This window comes from Saimiri boliviensis, chromosome 14 (assembly GCF_048565385.1).
Source record: "Saimiri boliviensis isolate mSaiBol1 chromosome 14, mSaiBol1.pri, whole genome shotgun sequence".
Classification (NCBI taxonomy): domain Eukaryota; kingdom Metazoa; phylum Chordata; class Mammalia; order Primates; family Cebidae; genus Saimiri; species Saimiri boliviensis.
The window spans coordinates 60118222-60139365 of record NC_133462.1 but is presented as its reverse complement, the minus strand read 5'-3'; the positions used below and the strand labels follow the sequence as shown (position 1 = coordinate 60139365).

The 21144-nt window shown below is 36.7% G+C and overlaps 1 protein-coding gene across 8 annotated transcripts in view; it reads right to left on the bottom strand.

Moving 5' to 3' along the window:
• Positions 1-1942: 1942 nt before the first annotated feature.
• Positions 1943-21144, bottom strand: part of CD46 (CD46 molecule) — a 32318-nt gene continuing 13116 nt past the window's right edge. For 5 of the 8 annotated variants that reach the window (XM_003930412.3, XM_010340991.2, XM_003930413.3 and 2 more), the window contains 5 exons: positions 19492-19533; positions 14990-15028; positions 13314-13349; positions 12727-12790; positions 1943-4803 (listed from right to left, as the gene is read on the bottom strand). In XM_003930412.3, coding sequence (XP_003930461.1) covers positions 4731-4803; positions 12727-12790; positions 13314-13349; positions 14990-15028; positions 19492-19533 — 254 coding nt within the window. In that variant the 3' untranslated portion in view covers positions 1943-4730. Of the gene's footprint in view, positions 4804-7931; positions 8025-12726; positions 12791-13313; positions 13350-14989; positions 15029-19491; positions 19534-21144 lie in introns of all 8 variants that reach the window. The other 3 variants (XM_010340990.2, XM_039463434.2, XM_010340994.2) reach the window with 3 other exon arrangements.

Below are 21144 nucleotides of genomic sequence, written 5' to 3'. Positions count from 1 at the left end.
CAGTGCTCCAATTTACGAAGGATTAGTCATCATATTGGTGTAATCTTTTCTGAGCCTAGAAATTTTGATGAAAACAGTGTAGTCCAGGAAAAAAAAAAAATCCGTACGTAAGATCGCTCAATTTTGAATCATTTCTGGAAGTTATTAGACTCCGCGTTAAATCCTACTCGAGTACGAGTATGCAAAATTTAAAAATATGCAGAAAAGCTCCTTGGTTAAAATGTTAGCTGAAAGACATTACTAAGTTTTAGAATACCAGAGTGGCCTATTTCCCACAAACCCTTAAATCCACTTTAACACCACAAATTCATATTACTTCTAATTTCAAGTACCTTCAAGCATTCTTACAGAGTTGTTAGTTACTTTACAAAGTAACTCTCCCCATGTATTTTATGCCAATCTAAAAAATACATTAGTTTCAAGGTCACATAAGATTTTCCAAAATGCTCTGTTCATAGTCAATATAATTTTCACCCAATAATTTTTTTTTTTTTTTTTTGAGAAGAGTTTTACTCTGTTGCCCAGGCTGAAGTGCAGTGGCGCTATCTCAGCTGTCTCAGCACACTGCAACCTCTGCCTCCCACATTCAAATTATTCTCCTGCCTCAGTCTCCCAAGTATATGGGACTACAGGTGCATACCACCACGCCCAGCTAATTTTTTGTATTTTTAGTAGAGACAGGGTTTCACCGTGTTAGCCAGGATGGTCTCAATCTCCGGACCTCATGATCTGCCCGCCTTGGCCTCCCCAAGTGCTGGGATTACAGGCATGAGCCACCATGCCCAGCTGACCCAGTATTAAGGAGAAAAACTGCTTCTGTATTTTTATATTTATGTGTTTATTTTGAGACAGTGCTTCTGTTTTTAAAACCACAGATAGCCTTGTTAGCCAAACAACAAAACCTTAATTCAAGTCTTTGGTGAAATTTTCTGATTTAATAGGCTTAATTAAGAAAGCCGTAATTTTCTTGTATAAATATACTTTATCTTCCATTTTTACAAGTTTATATAAAAAAACTGACTGTGGGGCTTGAGATTTACTAATCCATGGGTTTTCAACCTTAGCTGCACATTGGAATCATTTAGGACACTTAGAAATCCCTATACCCAAACCACATCCCAGATCAATTACACTAGGAATCTCTAGGGGTGGCTAGGGGTGGGACCCAGGTGTCTGTGAATCTCCCCAGGTGATTCCAATATACAGCCCTGGTTGAGAAACACTGAAGCTTGCTCTGAGAAATTTAGCAATCTGACCTAGTTCAAGTCTGCAGAGAGAGCAACGATTTTTGCAGAAACAACCAAATCCTACTAGTTACATACATTAAATTTTATACTTTGTTTGGACTTGGGTTTTTATTTAGCTCTATGTATGTGTTCAATGGGATGCAGAAGATATATCTTCTACTGGACATGTATACATAGATGCTTAAATTGTGGCTAACATAAGGTTAGGTAATAATAAAGACTATAAAAGCTGGGCAAAAATCAGGCAGTTTCATGAAGGGTAATATCTGAGCTGGGCCTTGGAAGATGGGTAGGATGTGAACAGGACAACAGGTGTTTCAAGCAACAGTGAACTGGGAATACAGCAGAAAGCACAGGGGAAATGGCCAGTCTTGACTGAGAGGAGGTTATTTGAAGAAGTGCAATAGAAAGAAAAGGCTTGGGGAAGAAAGTTGGGATTCAATTGTAAAAGGTCTTCAAGTATCAGGCTAAGCAATGTGGACTTCATCCAGTAGGTAATGTGATGTCACTGGATGCCTCTGTGCAGTGCCTGTGACGGGCTGCGAGTGGAGAACACTGGGGATACTCAAGGGTTTGAGCTAGGAGGGACAGGAGGAACGGCCGTGAGACAGGAATGGCCAGAAGATGGGCCCCAACTAGAAACATACTTCAATTTGAGAGGAAACCCACTAGAAATAAACACATCATCATGAAACTTCTCCACATGTACAATTTTACTGTGACAGATTGAAGAGTCAATCTTCAAAACAAAAATGAACAATAAAGAACCACTGTGAGACTTCTCATTTTATAGCAAATACATTTTTGTGGCCTAAAATATTTTCTTCATATAGGCTTCTTCCTGTCACTTAAACAAACTTCCAGAGAAAACTGGTCTCCATAGATTTAAGTAACAAATTATTTGACCAAACACACATTTATACAAATATAGATCTATAGTATAAATATTGAAATTGAAAAAATCAAATAGGAAACAAACTGCTATAAGAGTATATTTATTTTATACATGAAAGTAGTTGATTGAATATTAGGTTTAAAAAAACATTCTTGGCCAGGCGCGGTGGCTCAAGCCTGTAATCCCAGCACTTTGGGAGGCCGAGGTGGGTGGATCACGAGGTCAAGAGATCGAGACCATCCTGGTCAACATGGTGAAACTCCGTCTCTACTAAAAATATAAAAAAAATTAGCTGGGCATGGTGGCGCGTGCCTGTAATCCCAGCTACTCAGGAGGCTGAGGCAGGAGAATTGCCTGAACCCAGGAGGCGGAGGTTGCGGTGAGCCGAGATTGCGCCATTGCACTCCAGCCTGGGTAACAAGAGCGAAACTCCGCCTCAAAAACAAAACAAAACAAAACAAAACAAAAAACATTCTTTGCTTCTAAGCAATTGTGACATTCTTGAAAAGCATAGAAAATGGGTATAAACTTAAACTCTGTGCTTAATTCAGAATTCCTGTTTATTCTCCTCAAACTTATCTTCCTAAAGCATCTCACCAGAGATTACAAAGGAAAGGAATATTACAGGGCACTATAAACATGTCTTTAGACATTAAAATATTTATTCTTCTATACTCCTGATTTTCCAGTCATATCTTTCTCAAGGCAACGTTTCTTTGGCCCAATTTGTGCAATTAAATATAAAATTTCAAAACACACTTTTTTTTTTTTTTTTTTTTGAGATGGAGTCTCACTCTGTTGCCCAGGCTGGAGTGCAGTGGCAGGATCTCAGCTCACTGCAACCTCCGCCTCCTGGGTTCAAGTGATTCTCCTGCCTCAGCCTCCCAAGTAGCTGGGACTACAGGCGGGTGCCACCATGCCTGGCTAATTTTTTGTATTTTTGGTAGAGATGGGGTTTCACCATGTAAGCCAGGATGGTGATCTCCTGACCCTGTGATCCACCTGACTCAGCCTCCCAGAGTGCTGGCATTAGAGGCGTGAGCCACCATGCCCAGTCCTCAAGACATACGTTTTAACAGTGTAATTTGAATTGGACTGGCAGTCCCTTTTTGCCCACTGGCTTCTTTGAAAGAGACTGCTTGGCTAAGGGACTCAGCACAGGGCCAAGATCTGCTATGTGAGCTATATTTACCTTTTTTTTTTTTTTTTTTTTTTAAGACAGTCTTGCTCTGTTGCCAGGCTGGAGTGCAGTGGCACGATCTTGACTCACTGCAACCTCCAACTCCCTGGTTCTCCCTGATTCTCCTGCCTCAGCCTCCCGAGTAGCTGGGATTACAGGTGCCCACCACCACACCCAGCTAATTTTTGTATTTTCAGTAGAGAGGGGGTTCACATATTGGCCAGGATGGTCTTGATCTCTTGACCTTGTGATCCACCTGCCTCGGCCCCCCAAAGTGCTGGGATTACAGGCATGAGCCACCACACCCAGCCGCTATATTTACTCTTTCCATCCTTTGGTACAATCAATAGCAAATAGACAAAGTGAAGTTACCTTCTTGAGCTACATGGCTTACTCTGTACTCTTTCTTTTAGGAGATGAGGTAAGACAAATACATAGATAGGTAAGAGACTTCTACTAGCCAAGACATGTAAGTGGACTAAGAGTCTCACGCGAATTGAGGTTGTCTGATGAATTTAATTCTCTTTAGAAGGCATGTTTAAAGTAACACCTCTGTTTAAGGAAGGAAACGTGTAATCCGAATTCAGAGTGGGTTACTCAACATAAGAGAGTTCTCGTTGGGAAAATCACAAGGCCACAGCGTTCACTCCACACTGTGAAGTGGCATTCCTGTTACGGGTGTCAGAGTCCTCTTACTTTTTAAGAAAGTATGCATCTGATTCCGAAATTCCTGATGTATTTGATCAGTTAGGGATGTTTTAAAAAGTGAAACCAAAAGCCACACATCAACTTTCTAGTTTTGAAATCACCAAACACATTTAAAAATTGAGAATTTATGCTAGTAACTTTTAGAGGATTTTCCAATAATATTTTTAGTTAAGGAAGTCAAGCTTGTGTATATTCCCAATTTTCAGTTTTCTTGTTTTTAATGCACAAGAGCCAAAGTAGCATACACAGATTTGTGAGGCTTTTCATAATGAACATTAGATAAAATAAACTCGACAGTTGGTGAAAGAATGAATTTTAAGAGTTGGCATTAATCTTTGAACAAAAAAAGATTTCAAAGCCACTTTCTTTACAAAGAAAATATAATTTCATTTTGAACTATATTTCTCTAATTTTGCCAATTTTATAAAATAAAGCACTTCCCCCACTTTAATACAACCAGGCATGCTGTGCCGACTGGTCCAATAAATCTGAGTGTTATTTAAAGGAAAACAGGCAATATGTTCATACCCAAATTGATAACAAGTTTCAAAGAACCATCAAAGCTACATTCAAGCCACAATGGAATGTTAGGTAAGCTGCAGTTGCACTCATGAGAGTGAAACTAGAGAGTAACTACTGGATATGAACAGATTTTAATAGAATCAAAGGATGAACTGGCCAACCAAGTCGTGGGATCCATTCAGCTTTTCTGCTCTGCCAAAGTGGCTGATTTACTGTGGTAAGTGGCATATTCAGCTGTATCATCTGGTTTCCTGCAAAGCAAGGTATAAAGATTGTGTCAAAGATAAATGTAATTAAGTACAGAAATTCAATTCCAGAAGACTATTCAGAAAATGAACAATTAAAAAATATAGAACTGAGCTGCCAACTTGAGAAATAAATTATTCTTTTAAAATAATTTCAAATGTTCAACTGGTCTCACTGCTAAAAAAAACAAAAAACAAAAAACACCTTCCTTTATCTCTGACTTATATTTTGGATCCCCTCTAAAACAAGAAACAGAGCGGCAGCATACAAAGCACTTAGTAACTATGTCCTCATTTCGATTTAGGGTCAATGGGAAAGACCAGGGACAAACGCATGCTTTCCTGATCCTCCATTTTGAAGCTGTAGCTCTGGTATAGAACCTTTGAAAAGATAGTAGTTCTAACTGTTCAAATATGTGATGTCTCATCTACCCCTCACTGCCAAGAAAATCGTGTATTCCATTAAGAGAATCTCCGAAATAACTAAACTTTACATCACACTCTTAGTATAACAATAGACATCTTTGTAAAATCTATTATTCTAGTCTAGTGCTGGCCAAAGACAGCTGATGCCAGTCACATGTATAATTTAAAATTTTCTAGAAGCCCTTTTAAAAACATAAATAGGCAAAAATAATTTTATTTTCTTTAACCCAGTATAACCAAAATATCAACATGTATTTTACATATTTTGTGCTTAGTGTTTGACACTTGGAGCATACCTGAAATGGGCCAGTCACTCTGGAAGTCCTTAGCAGCCACACATGGCTATTGAGTATTGAATTGGACACCACAGCTCTGGGCTCTCCCTGCCTTAGTAAATTGACTTTAGTAGACAAATGAAAACTAAATTTGGAGCAGTCCCTATTTACCATTTTATGTGCCACAGCAAACACTCCAGGGATGTCTTCCCAGTGTCACAGCTAAGCACGTTAATTTTGCATACTTTAATAACCCATTTATGCCTAGTGTTCCATTATTGGAACACTAAGCATGTGGGAGTTATTTGTATCTTACTACTCAAGGTCATTGCCAGGGTCTGATTGCAAAAATTCAAAAAATTGCAACCTCGGGCATCAATGGGTTTGTTTCTCTTTGTCGGGGAGGCCGTCATTATGGTTCTCCATTGTGTTACTACTATACTTAATAATATTGCAGTTCCCTAAGGACTATTGTGATGACTGACTTGGCCTTTCACTGAATTCTCCAAGACCACTATATTTTTCTCTTTGTTTTTTGTTTTTGTTTTTTGAGACAGAGTCTTGCTCTGTCACCCAGGCTGGAGTGCAATAGTGTCATCTTGGCTCACTGCAACCTCCTCCTCCTGGAGTCAAGAAATTCTTATGCCTCAGCCTCCTGAGTAGCTGGGGTTACAGGCATGTACCACCATGCCAGGGTTTCACCATGTTGGCCAAGCTGGTCCTGAACCTTAAGAGATCCACCTGCCTCGGCCTCCCAAAGTGCTGGGATTACAGTTGTAAGCCAACGTGCCCGGCCACCACTATATTTTTCTAAGTAAATACTTTTTTCCCATAGTAGTAGAATCTCTTTCCTTTAAATAAAGTTTTAAATAGAAATCCAATCTATGCCAAAGATTAAAAACCATTAACATAAATTTAGAAAAATATATTTATTGGCTATAACAATGAAGCTATTTTGAAAAACAGCAAAAATTTGAAACTGGATTACTAATTGCAATTATCTTATATTAACTACAGCATTCATTAAATTATCTTAAAATGTTTACAGACACACTGAAGCTCAGAGAGAGTCTAGAAATTATTTTCCTAGTTGGCTTTAGCCTTGAAAGTATCCTAAGAGATTAAGAAGATACAGTAGTCTTCTCTTATTCACAGTTTGACTTGCACAGTTTCAGTAACCCACAGTAAAATACAGTCAAAAAATACTAAATGGAAAATTACAGAAAGAATAAGTTTTAGATTGTGTACCATTCTGAGTATCATGATACCTCACGCTGTCCCACTCTGCCCCTCCTGGGATACAAATCATCCCTTTGTCCAGCATCCCCATGCTGTGGACGCTATGTGCCTGTTACTCAATAGGTGTCTTGGTTATCACAGTACCTGTGGTTAGGTAATCCTTATTTTACTTAATGGCTCCAGAGCACAAGAGCGGTGATGCTGGCATACTGATATAATTGTTTTATATTATTATTACTTATTGCTGTTAATCTCTTACTGTGCCTCATTTATAAATTAAAATTTATCATAGGTATATACGTATAAGAGAAAACAGTATATATATATATATATATATGTTTAGTACTATCCGAGGTCTTGGAATGTCTCCCTCGTGGATAAGGAAGAACTAGCGTATACAGGACTGGATAGGCTCTGACTGCCAATTCTGGTGGGTATGTTCTGTCTTTCTCTTTCCCCCTGTGATCAAAGACACCACTTTGCTTTTCCTAAGAAATGCTCTTTCCAGCTGGACTTTGTAGATCCTGCTCCCAAACTTTTGATACCTAGGGTAGGGCCTGACATTATAGGAGGTGGGATACGTATCTTCTTCTCTTCCCAGCTCTGCAGATAACACATTCTAGCATAGAGGAATAGTTCTAATTAAATTCAAAGACAGAAGGTGGAAAGGGTCAAAGGGTTTAGGGCAATGCAATCCATTACTCTTCAAAATCTGAGGACTTTTTTGTTTTCCTTTAATATGCTAAAAATATCCCAGCCCAGGGAAACTGATAAAATGTATTTACAGAGTTATTTATACACTGCAACTGAATGAATTTACAAAATTAAGTAAAATTTATTTTGGTTTCTACAAAAGGGCATTTTTCCTCCTTGCACTTAAAATGAGTTGATTCTGTGGTTATTTCCCCCTGGGCTCACAAATTCTTACTTTTGGATTCACAGCTGTTTTACAAGGTAGAAGTCAGGTAGTCTGATGGGGGAACATAACTCTATTTAAAGCCTACGTCAAAGCAAAAGCCTGTCAGTACACAATATGTTTTCAAAAGGAATAATTTAGCAAAGGCACAGGAACGTAAATTGCCTCTTTGATATTTACTCCCAGTATCTCTTTACTCAGATTATTGGTATCTATATATCCACTGAATATTTTTCAAAAGAAAGGACATCTGAAAAGAAACAACAGAAAGCAGATACCTTTTAATGATAAAAGCAACCCTTTCTCTCATCTCTTCTTCTCAGAGAGAAGTAAAATTTACTTCTCTGTGGGTTTCACCAGTTAGGTATGTGCTGAACAGAGGACGGGAAAAGGGCTGAACAAAACAGTGACTTCAAACCAAAAAGAAGCAAGAGTAGCATAACAAGTGGGATTAACATCCGCAATGGGCGAGAATGGCAGGAAAGCTGAGAATTAGGTTCATGACTTAAGACTTTCTCATTCTCACTGAAGGACTGGAAACATGAATTTTGTGTTAGAAGCTACTTGAACTTTGAAGTCATACAGATCATCCAGCAGATAAACAGACTGGAAATTCCTGTTTAATATATTTATCTTTGAAACCATTTTGTAAGAAGTGAGTCATGTCAAAATATTTTCAAGGAATAAAACATAGTTGAGGAGAAATGATACTGGTCTCTAGCACCCATGAATTTTTGTTGTTGTTGTTGAGACAGAGTCTCACTCTGTCGCCCAGGCTGGAGTGCAGTGGCGCGATCTCAGCTCACTGCAATCTCTGCCTTCCAGGTTCAAGCGATTCTCCTGCCTCAGCCTCCTGAGTAGCTGGGATTACAGGTGCACATCACCACACTAGATTAATTTTTGTATTTTTAGTAGAGACGGGGTTTCACCATGTTGGTCAGGTTGGTCTTGAACTCCTGATATTATGATCCACTCACCTCGGCCTCTCAAAGTGCTAGGATTACAAGTGTGAGCCACCACGCCCAACTAGATTTTTTTTTTTTTTTTAAAAAAAGACAGCATCTCACTATGTGCCCGGGCTGGTTTCAAACTCCTGAGCTCAATCCATCTGCCCGCCTTGGCCTCACAAAGTGCTGGGATTACAGGTATGAGCCACCAAACCTGGCCTAACCCCCTCAATTTTGAGGGAATACATTGAGTATCTATTAAATCCATGTAATATTATCTTAGAATCAACTTTACGACATCATGTATTTTCAGATGTCTCTGGAGTTCTGCACTGAGAAGTTTCTTCCTGTGGCTCATCTGTTTTCAATCTGAGGGGACATCATTGCATCGCTGAAACAGTTTTGAAAGGTCAAATGCTAAAGAATTTGAGGGCCAACTAGAAAAACATGTAAGTTAATTTGATCCTCTTTTGCCCCATGTCACTATATGCCCCAATTACCTGAACTGACCACTTTTTATTTTTTGGGGGACTGAGTTTTGCTCTTGTTTCCCAGGCTGGAGTGCAGTGGCATGATCTCAGCTTACTGCAACCTCTGCCTCCCAGGTTCAAGCAATTCTCTGCCTCAGCCTCTCAAGTAGCTGGGATTATAGGTGTATGCCACCACACTCAGCTAATTTTTGTATTTTTAGTAGACATGGGGTTTCGCCATGTTGGCCAAGCTGGTCTCAAACTACTGACCTCAGGTGATCTGCCTGTCTCAGCCTCCAAAAGTGCTGGGATTACAGATGTGAGCCACGGAGCCCAGCCTGACCACTATTTTTAACAAAGTAATTGGGTCAGTCAATATTAATGTAACATTAAAAGTCAGTTTAGGTTATACAAAATAACAAATACCCTAATGGAAAAAAGGAAAAACAATTTGTCACAGGTAATAAATATATAAATTATGCAAATAACTTTACTAACTTAGCCAAACTGTCACATGTTCAGGGACAACTTAACTAGAGGTAAAAAATCATTAAAAGTAATGAAAATATTATGTGAACAAAAATCATCTGTTCAGAAGCACAGTCATGCCATGTAATACAGAACTCAAGCAGTAGCAAAGACAGGGCTGTGGCTTCCAAGACTAGAAAGTATGGTAGAAAAATTAGTAAAGAAAGGAAATGGGAGGGGAAGAGGAGGGAGCATGTGGATGGGAGCCATTTTGGACCAATTGGTATCCTATCCTGTTCTTAGCTGAGGGCTACGAAAGCAGAATCCTTTAACCTTTTGGCCATCTTTCATCAAGTAATGTAAATGATGTTGGATGATCTTAAAATGACTACTTACGCTATTTTTGTACTTTGAGATGAAGGCTGCAGAAGGGTAATTATGTTCCCAAATCATCATAAATACCAGTTTACATCAAATATATTTTGTGCCAGGCTTTAACAGCAATTTGCGATTATTTGTGCCTGCTAGCCTGCTTCCAGTTACCCCTGGAAGTAGAGAAGTAACTCCAGACATTTTTAAAATCTTTATAAGAAGATTCTAAGGCCAAAACAGCCAATCTGGGGGGACAAGATTATGGACATTAAACAGTGCAAAGAAAATAACAGAAATCTTTATGTTTTTAAAGAGTTAAAAAAAAAAAAAAAAAAAAGAGGATGAAAAGCCAAGTACCATTACCCCAGAGCCTTTTTTTAAGGATACACATGGATGGGGAATCATAAAAACTCCAATTATCTTAAACATTAGAAAAATTTGCCAATAAGCTTGATAGTGTTTCTTCAGATCTGAACCACATGGGCACATCAGCAGCGGCCGATACCCTGGTCAGTGCCGCCCAGGCCCAGCAGCAGCATCAGTGCTGGAAGCTCACTAGACAGGCAGGGTCTCAGGCTCCACCCCAAACCTAATGAATGAGATCCTGTACTTTAACAGATTTCCAGGTAATTAATGTGCACATTAAAGTCAGAGAAGCATTTGCTCTAGACTCTGAAGAAAGATAAACCCTCTCACATTCAATTCAGCTATCAAAATAAACAGGAACTACAAAATAATAGATCCATAAAGAGAGCCTAGCTTTGGATTCAGCCATACATATTATGCTGAATTTCCAATCGAGTATGCTCCTGTCATAAAAAGGGCAACATCTATTCTAAAAGATTCCCATGCAGTTTATATTTTAAAATTCAAAGGCAATTATGAGTTTCCTCTCTCACACTATTTTTTGGATGATTTTTCCTCAAGTTGTGCTACTATTTACAGAATTACTTACGTTGCATTGGCTAAAGATATAACACCTTCCCAAAATACTTTAAAATTTTAATAATAGCAATTGTCTGTTGGACCCTATGCTGTAAAATATGGGCTTTGGAAAAAAATCACCAAATTAATTTTGCAATCTCAGTTCACTATTGCTATTGAACCTTTAATTTGGGAGTACAATAGTCAGATAACTGTTCAGTTTTAAAAGATCCATTAAGGCCGGGTGTGGTGGCTCATCCCTGTAATCCCAGCACTTTGGAAGGCCGAGGCAGGTAGATTACCTGAGGTTGGGAGTTTAAGACCAGCCTGACCAACATGGTGAAACCTGGTCTTTAGTACAGGTACAACAAATTAGCCGGGGGTGGTATTGCAAGTTTGTAATCTCAACTACTTGGAAGGCTGAGGCAGGGGAATCTGAGGTTGTGCCATTGTACTCCAACCTGGGCGACAGGGTAATGATATTCCATCTCAAAACAAACAAACAAACAAAAGAGATCCATTAACTGCTAGCTAGAGAGAGTTTGATTAATACTTGTTAAGTAACCTTTAAAAATTCTAATGCAGTGATATTTTAAACAAAGAAGGAAAATGAGCAGAATGTGACTTTGTTTTGCTTTTCTTAGAGGTTTTTTCTACACAAATCTTATGAACTTGTACAAATATTCCATTATTAGTACTTTGTACTCACATTGCTGTAGATAAGTAACTTTTAAAACATACAACTGATAGATAAATCAAATATGCATAACACATTCCATAAATACAAGATTTAAGATTCAAGTGAAGGGATTATGGGTATTTAAAAAGATAACCAAGTAATATGAAAAAAGTTTGAGTTTCTTGTGAGTAAAGAATGTACTTTTATGACTTAGCCCAAACCTGATAATCAGTATAAAAGGAATATATATATCATAAAATCGTAAGTACCAAAAATCTTAAAATAATTAGGTTTGATTTCAAAGCTATTTCTAAAACTATATGGGGCAACATTTTTTAAAAAAATCAATAAACATGAATGTATATTATCTTTCAGAAATTTTAAAGTACCTAATCTTAGTTTATGTTCCAGGATTCATTCTAAGTATTCTGTTAAATTGTAAGCTCTCTAACTAAAATTTGAGTTTGATGTTTAAAAAACCTATTTTTGTTAGAAGATATGGACTTGTACAATTTTATTCTATTCTAAGCCCACTCAATTTTTACATTTTTATAGATTAAAAGACACATAAAAGTTAATTGAGGTATCTTATAAATCTAACCCCTTTCAGCAAGTTTAACCCCATCAGTTTTACTGCAATCTGGTAAATTCAGAGGGCATAAGAGGGAAATCAGATAGTATTGTTTTGAATCCCCCAGTTTAACATGTATAAATAACAACTCTAAATGAAAATACATCAAATTGGGTATTTAAATGAGATGCCTACATAGCTTCTTACAACTAGCTAAGCTATAGAGACAAGTGGAAACTTTCATTATAAAAATTCTAGTGCATACAACTGTCAAAGTCTCCACAGTGAAATATTTTAGATTTAATTTTGGCCACCAGGGCAATTTAAGAAACAGGGAATAGTTAAGGTAGAGAAAGCGTCATAGTGGTCACGATTTGTTAAATAACTTAAACCTCAAATTCCAGAGAAGTTTCCTTAAAGTCATAATAGCTGTAGTAACTTGCACAGATTTTTTTATGTTGTAGTGATGTTAAAAGCTGAAAATATTTTTAGTAAAGAAATGCAATTGGTAGGACACACTAATGCAGGCACATTTTTTAAAAAAGAGAGCATGCAATACTTAAGATTACAAGCTTAAACTGCACAAAAGCATGTCAAGGATAAGAAAGACGAAGAAGTTAGAAAAAACATGCTTTGATTTACCCTTTCTTCTTCCTTCTTTGAAGATATCTGTGCAGGCCAACAGAAATTATTGCAACTCCAACAACTACAAGAAACCAGGAAACAAATGACATGTAATTCTGAAAACTAATTACCAAGATTAAAAATCTAGCAGAAGAAATAAATGTTGGTTACATTTCAGTGGTCAAATGTTATTTTATTTAAGCACCTACACATTTATATTACATCCAGACTCTGCTATCTAAATCCAACTCCCCATAATCACTTACACAATGCAAAGTAAGTCAGAGAAAAGTCCTTGCTTTAATCCAGAAAAATATCAAAAGCACATTTGGGAAGCCAACTCCTATTACTGATCATCTTGAGAAAATATGTATTACTTAGGCTTTGTTACTAAGTGGATACATAGAATATAACAGAATATAAAATCACTAACACAAGGCAGGTAGTAAGTATATCAAATAAAAGGTCAGGTTTTCCTAAACTGGCTTAATTAACCAACCAATTTACAAGCTATAAAAACTATAGAAACTGAAAAACTATTTTTAAAATGCATGCCTTCACAATAATGTTTTGACTTAAGTGGTGTCAAAATTTGTGATACTTACGTATAGCAATAACAATCAGAGCAATGGCCCATTCATCTGAGAAAGAAAGCAGTTCAAAGATGTTGAACACACAGATCTCCAGATAGGATTTGTTTCAATCAGATCATCTAAACACTTGATATGTTTTGGCTATGTCCCCACCCAAACCTCATCTTGAATTGTAGTTCCCACAATCCCCACGTCATGGGAGGGACCCCATGAGAGGTAACTGAATCATGGAGGCAGTTTCCCTATGCTGTTCTCATGATAGTAAGTTCTCATGAGATCTGATGGTTTTACAAGGGGCTTCCTCCTTTACTCAGCTCTCATACTTCTCCTTTGTGTTTGCTTCCCCTTCCTCCATGACTGTAAGATTCCTGAGGCCTCCTCAGCCCTGCAGAACTATGAGTCAGTTAAACCTCTTTCCTTTAAAAATTATTCAGTCTCAGAAAGTTCCTTACAACAGCGTAAGAATGGACTAATACAACACTACAGACTGCTAGTGCATCCAGGTCATTTTGATCACAGAATCCTTCTAATCAGTTTCCAGGTTAAGGGTTCCACTTGTGAAACTCTTAATGGGAACCTCACTTTTCATTGTTTTTCTCCATAGCTACTACATCAGGTTATTTAGCAGTAAAGTTATTAACATAACTGTCATTTCTCATGATTTTGGTAGATATTTAACTTGTATTTTTTCCTCCAAAAGTGGATCTGTAGAGTGAGTCATAAATAAATTTCTATTATTCTATCACCTAGATGGTATTTACAGAGTCTTCACAAATAATACTTTATCTTATCAATCCCCTTCCTATCCTCTCTACTTCCCTACTCTGCCCTGCCCCAAAATTAAGACATGGTCCTAAATACCAATAGGATTCCCTTTATAAATGAAACACCACGGCACACATGGATAAAAAATATTCAGAGAAACTTGAGCATACATTTTTGACTATCTAGAGAACATGAAATAATCCTATAAAATCTTAATTTTTAGAAGTGTTTCTGTCCATAATACCTTTGTTTCTAAACTGACATTACTTTTGCTATAAATCAAATTGCTATAAGTTAAAGCATAAAGTGCCATGTTTAACTCTGCTTTTCTCATCTCATAAACAGTTATCAAGTGTTTAATGGTTGCAGATGGAAATAGATTTACTGGCACAATGACACTTGGACCACAGATTTTGGAGGTAAGGCAAACACTAAAAAACATGCCTAAGGTGCATTATGTAAAATGATTAACATTACTAAACTAGTCTAAGAAACGAAAAGTAATAGATTGTTGTCTTTTTTTTTTTACTTATTAAGAAATCTTTATATTTCATTGGCCTTTATCACAACTATATGTCATCATTTTCTTTAATATGTATTGTGTGAACTGTGTGAGCCTCCATCAAGTGTGTTAAACCAGTTTGTTACATAGAAAATGAACTCAACTTAGATTACTTTAACGTTCATGTATATAAGGTATGAATAGAAAGAAAATTTATCTATGGATTGCCATCATAAAATAACAATATAATGTGGAAAGAAAATAGTGTTTTATATATTTTAACCTACCTACAAACACAGCATTTAAGAAAGCTATCTTACCCTACTAGGGATCCTATGTTGGGGCACCTCATGGTAACTGTAATTATCTATATGTTTCTACACATACTACCACTTATATTAGTCATGGTAGCTATACCAACCTAAACCATCAAGCATTCCTTCATCAGGATTGGGATATCCTAGAAAAAAGAAGAAATATAGATTAAATTAAGAAAAAAAAAATAAAACAAAATCCTTTATATTCATAGGGTGATTTTTTTTCACCTTTGTAGAATATCCCTTAAAATGTCGTTTTCCTTATAAACTATATTGTTTCTCATTTAAAGTAATATAAAAATTTATAAATGTATATTTAATGTCATCATCTTTTTTCTTCCTGCCCACTCACATTTCCTCTGACAATATTCTGTGGTACAACATGTAAATTTATCTTTAATATATTCTCAAAATTAGTCTATAAATCCAATGTCATTCTAATTAAAATTAAAAGATAGAGGGATTAATAAATGCTTTAGAGTTGACCTGAAATGGAAGGAAACTTCCTCAACATAATAAAGGCCATAAATTAAAAACCAACAGCTAACATCATACTCAATGTTAAATGAATGTTTATAACAGCATTACTCAAAAGAGCCAAAAGATAAAAACAAACCAACCCAAGTGTCTAGCAACAATGAATGAATAAATGAAATATAGTATATACATATAATGGACTATTATTCAGCCATAAAAAGGATTAAAGTTCTGACTCATGTCACAAGATAGATCTAGACGAACCTTAAAAACCTTATGCTAAGTGAAATAAGCCAGACACAAAAAGACAAATACTGGGATTCCATAAGTGGACTCCACTTATTATATCTAAATTATATGAATTTACCTAGAATAGGCAAATTTACAGAGACAAAAAGTAGAAAGTAGTTATAATCAGGTGCTAGAGATAGGGAGGAATGGAGAGTTACTGTTGAAGTAGTTTCAGTGTGGGATGATTCTATTCTGTTCTAGAGATAGATGGTACTGATGGTTATATAACAACATCAGTGTACTTAATGCCACTGAATTGTAAACTTAAAATGGTCAAATGATAAATAAAATAAAAAGTTGATTTGGAAAAATTAACATGAGAGTACCTTAGAAATTTCTGAAAAGAAGTGTTCTGGAAGTTATTAAAACATATAGTACTACAGTTTAAAAAAAACTTGCTTCTGGTACAAGAATGGAAGAATAGACAAAGCCCAAAGGAGAAAGGAAGATGGAACCCCTATGAATGCAATGTATGATACAAATTGGCATTTCAAATCAGTTGGGGAGAAGACAACTTATTCAAAAAATGGTTCTGTTTAGCTATTGGATGGTGGTGGGTGGGATGGGGAAAGGTTGAACCATATATCCCATTATATACACCAGAATGAATTTCGGATGTACCAACGATTTAAGCACAAAGACCAAAGTCAGAACACATGGTTGAAATCTTTATATAATTTCAGCATATGGAAGACCTAAAGTTTTAGTAAGAAAGACACCAAAGGTTATACATCCAACTACCTATTAATGTAAAACGTCTGAACATATAAATGACCACTGATAGGAGGACAGTTAAATGAAATATGGTATATATTTAAGTCACCATTAGAAAAGATGAGAATAAATCTAAACACAAACCCAATCTAAGAGTGTAAGTGGAAAAAGTTCAAGTTGCAGAAAAACATGTACAGCATGACATCATTTTTAACAAAAGACAAAACACCAAACTACAGTATAACTACACTTAAAAATATGTTGATGGTCCTAGCCAAAGCAATCAGGCAAGAGAAAGAAACAAAGCGTATCCAAACAGGAAGAGAAGAAGTCAAACTACCTCTGTCTGCAGATGACATGATTCTATATCTAGGAAACCCCTTAGTCTGGCCTAAAAGCTGTTCCAGATGATGAACAACTTCAGCAAAGTTGCAGGATACAAAATCAATGTACAAAACTCACTAGCATTCCTATACACTAACAACCACCAAACTGAGAGCCCAATCAGAGAAGCAATCCCATTCACAAAAAGAATAAAATACCTAAAAGAATACAGCTAACCAGGGAGGTGAAACATCTCTACAATGAGAATTATAAAATACTGCTCAGAGAAATCAGAGAAGACATAAACAAATGAAAAAACATCCCATGCTCATTGATGGGAGAATCAATATCATTAAAATGGCTAAACTGCCCAAAGCAATTTACAATTCAATGCTATTCCTATCAAATTACCACCAACATTCTTCACAGAACTAGAAAAAAATGATTTTAAAATTCATATGGAACCAAAAAGACCCTGAATAGTCAAGAAAATCTTAAGCAAAAAGAACAAAGCTGGAGGCATCACATTACCTGACTTCAAACAAGGCTAAACTAACCAAAACAGCATGGGGATACTGGTACAAAAACAGGTATATACACCAATGGAACAGAATGGAGAGCCCAGAAATAAGGCTACATATCTATGACCATCTGATCTTCCACAGAACTGACAAAAGCAATGGGGAAAAGATTCCCTGTTCAGTAAATGGTGCTGGGATAACTGGCTAGCCATATGTATAAGACTGAAACTGGACCCCTTCCTTATACCATACACAAAAATCAACTCAAGATGGATTAAAGACTTACATGTAGAACCCAAGACTATAATAACCCTGGAAGACAATGCAGGCAATATCATTCTGGACATAAGAACAGGCAAATATTTCATGGCAAAAATGCCAAAAACAATCGCAACACAAGCAAAAATTGACAAGTCGGATTGAATTGAAGAGCTTCTGCACAGCAAAAGAAACTGTCAACAGAGTAAACAGACAACCTACAGAATGGAAGAAAATTTTTGCAAACTATGCATCTGACAAAGGTCTAATATCGAGCATTTATAAGAACTTAAACAGATTTACAAGAGAAAAACAACGCTATTAAAAAGTGGGCAAAGGACATGAACAGACACTTCTCAAAAGAAGACCTATATGTGGCCAACAAACATATGGAAAAAGAGCTCAACATCACTGATCATTAGAGAAATGCATATCAAAACCACAATGAGATACCATTTCACACCAGTCAGAATAGCTATTATTAAAAAGTCAAAAAATAAGTTACCGGCAAGGTTGTAAAGAAAAGGGAACACTTATACAGTGTTGGTGGGAGTGTAATTTAGTTCAACTATGTGGAAAGCAGTATGGTGATTACTCAGAGAGCTAAAGGCAGAACTACCATTCAACCCAGCAGTCCCATTACTGGGTATATGTCCAGAGAAATATATATCATCCTGCCAGAAAGACACACACTTGAATGTTCACTGCAGCACTATGCCCAATAGCAAAGACATGGAATCGACCTAAATGCCCATTAATGACAGATTGGATAAAGAAAATATGGTACATACACACATGGAATACTATGCAGCCATAAAAAAGAATGAGTTCATGTCTTCAGCAGGAACTTGGGTGAAGCTGGAGGCTATTATCTTTATCAAACAAATGCAGAAACAGAAAACCAAATACCGCATGCCTTCACTTGTAAGTAGGAGCTAAATGGTTAAGAACTTATGAATGCAAAGAAGGAAACAACAGACACTGGGGTCTACTTGAGCGAGAGAGTGGGAGGAGGGAGAGGAGCAGAAAAGATAACTACTGGGTACTAGGCTTAATACCTGGGTGATGAAATAATACGTACAACAAATCCCTGTGACACATTTACCTATGTAACAAACCTTCACATGTACCCCCAAACTAAAATAAAACTTTCCAAAAAAAGATCTTGATGCACAAAAATAGATTTAAAAAGAAACTCTGAACTATTAACAGTAATTAACTTGGATAATAAGTTGGAAAGAAAACTAATCTTTTACTCTATATACTTTTGTAAGTTTGAAATTCTACAAAAATATATTCAAATACAACTCATGTAATTAAAAGTTATAAAAAGTAATCTATATCCAATAGTATAACAAGCTTAAAACTGACAAAACAAAAAAACCTGGAAAACACTGTTTGCTTCATATTAAAAGGGCTTTAATTCATAATGAGCTCTCAAAAATCACTAAGAAAAATATTTTAGAAACCTAATAGAAAAATAGACAAAGTACATAAATAAACAAATGTAGATCAAAAAAAGTTCAGATTCACTGATAATTTAGGAAATGCAAATTGGTCAGGCACGGTGGCTCACACCTATAATTCTAGCACTTTGGGAGGCTAAGGCAGGAGGATCGCTTGAGCCCAGGAGTTAGAGACCAGCCTGGGCAACATGGCAAAACTCTGTCTCTACAAAAAAATACAGAAAAAATTAGCTGGATGTGGTGGCATGTGCCTGTAGTTCCAGCTACTTGGGAGGCTGAGGTGGGAGAATCACCTGAGCCCAGGAGGTTGAGGCTGAAGTGAGCTGTGGTCGCACCACTGTACTCCAGCCTGGGATAACAGAGTGAGACCCTGTCTCAAACAAACAAACAAAAAAACTAAAAACTAACAACCAAGAAATGCAAATTAAAATAAGATGTTACTTTTCACCTATCATTTAAAAATTCTTAACATTTTTTTAGATACGTCTAAAGTTTTTAATTTAAAAAAATTTTAAGTAAAAAAAATTCTTAACAATATCAGTAGGGCTAACCAACCTGGATAACGTGAAACTGGAGGCTTGTACGTAGGCCTAGGACCTAGAAAAATAAGTTTGATTTTATAAATTCATCAGGGCCTTGTCAATATACAATTATGGCTTTAATTTTGATATTGATTTTTAAAGATTATTTATCAAAATGAAGACTACACATACTTTACAAACTTTGCAATTCTACAGATTAGAATTTACCTACATATATAGCTGCACAGGTATGTAAGGATGTAGGTACAAGAATGCTCATTATATTCTGTATTTTATAATGGAAATCCTAGAAGATAACCAATAATAAATCACAAAAGTAATGTGTGGCCGGGCTTGGTGGCTCATGCCTGTAATCCCAGCACTTTGGGATGCTGAGGCGGGTGAATCACTTGAGGTCAGGAGTTCAAGACCAGCATGGCCAACATGGAGAAACCCTGTCTCTACTAAAAATACAAAAATTAGCTGGGTATAGTGGTGGGCGCCCGTAATCCCAGCTACTTGGGAATCTGAAGCAGCAGGAGAACTGCTTGAACCCAGGAGGTGGAGGTTGCAGTGAGCTGAGACCATGCCACTGCACACCAGCCTGGGTGACAGAGAAAGACTCTGTCTCAAAAAAAAAAAAAAAAAAAAAAAAAAGGAATGTATCTTTTTTTAAAACTGTAAATGGTATCATATTACATAATTTACATAATTTACATCTTCCTCTTTTCCACTTAGGATTCTTGGCTATTTTTTCATGTTAGTAATTGAGATCTACCTTAACATAATTACGTTGCTATTTAGTTGTCCTCTGATGATGAAAAATGACTGACAACCCCATGAGGAATTTGGTTTTTTAAAAAAATACCCTTGTAGTTTCTCTTTTTTATAAACTTTTTCTCACAAGCAATTCTCTCCTCTGTTCTCAAGCACTAAGCTAGATCAGTGTTTTATAAATACTTTATGAAATGCTTATTGACAACTCTTTCAAAAGACTGTATCAACAAACTTAGTGCATATACCCACTATGAGCATGTGAGTAAGCATGGATGCCTCATTGAGTAGAAATTTCACACGCAATTTTGTTTTGCTCACATATCAGTCCACCAAAAAGCCCATCTCTTCCTGCCCTCAAACCCTACAGCACTCAATTCAAGAGGCTACCAGTTACCAATTACATATTAACAAACATACATGGATCTATCTCTTCCTTAATATTAAATTAAGTGTTGAATACGTCATATTAGCTAGCTCTAAGAGCTTTCTATACACCGGGCACTCACACCTTACTTATAAACAAAAATACAAGGTATTTTTCTTTTTTTTTTGAGATGGAGTCTCACTCTGTCACCCAGGCTGAAGTGCAGTGGCTCCATCTTCACTCACTGTACCCTCCGTGCCTCCCCCACCAGGTTCAAGCGATTCTCCTGCCTCAGCCTCCCAAGTAGATGGGATTACAGGTGCCTGCCATCATGCCTGGCTAAGTTTTGTATTTTTGGTAGAGACAGGGTTTCACCATCATGGACAGGCGGGTCTTGAACTCATGACCTTGTGATGTACCCACCTCAGCCTCCCAAAGTGCTGGGATTACAGGAGTGAGCCACTGCGCCCAGCCTATAAGAAGGTATTTTAATTGCTATGTTAACATGCATAATTCCCCTCAATCCTTTAAAATATTAGGGAGATA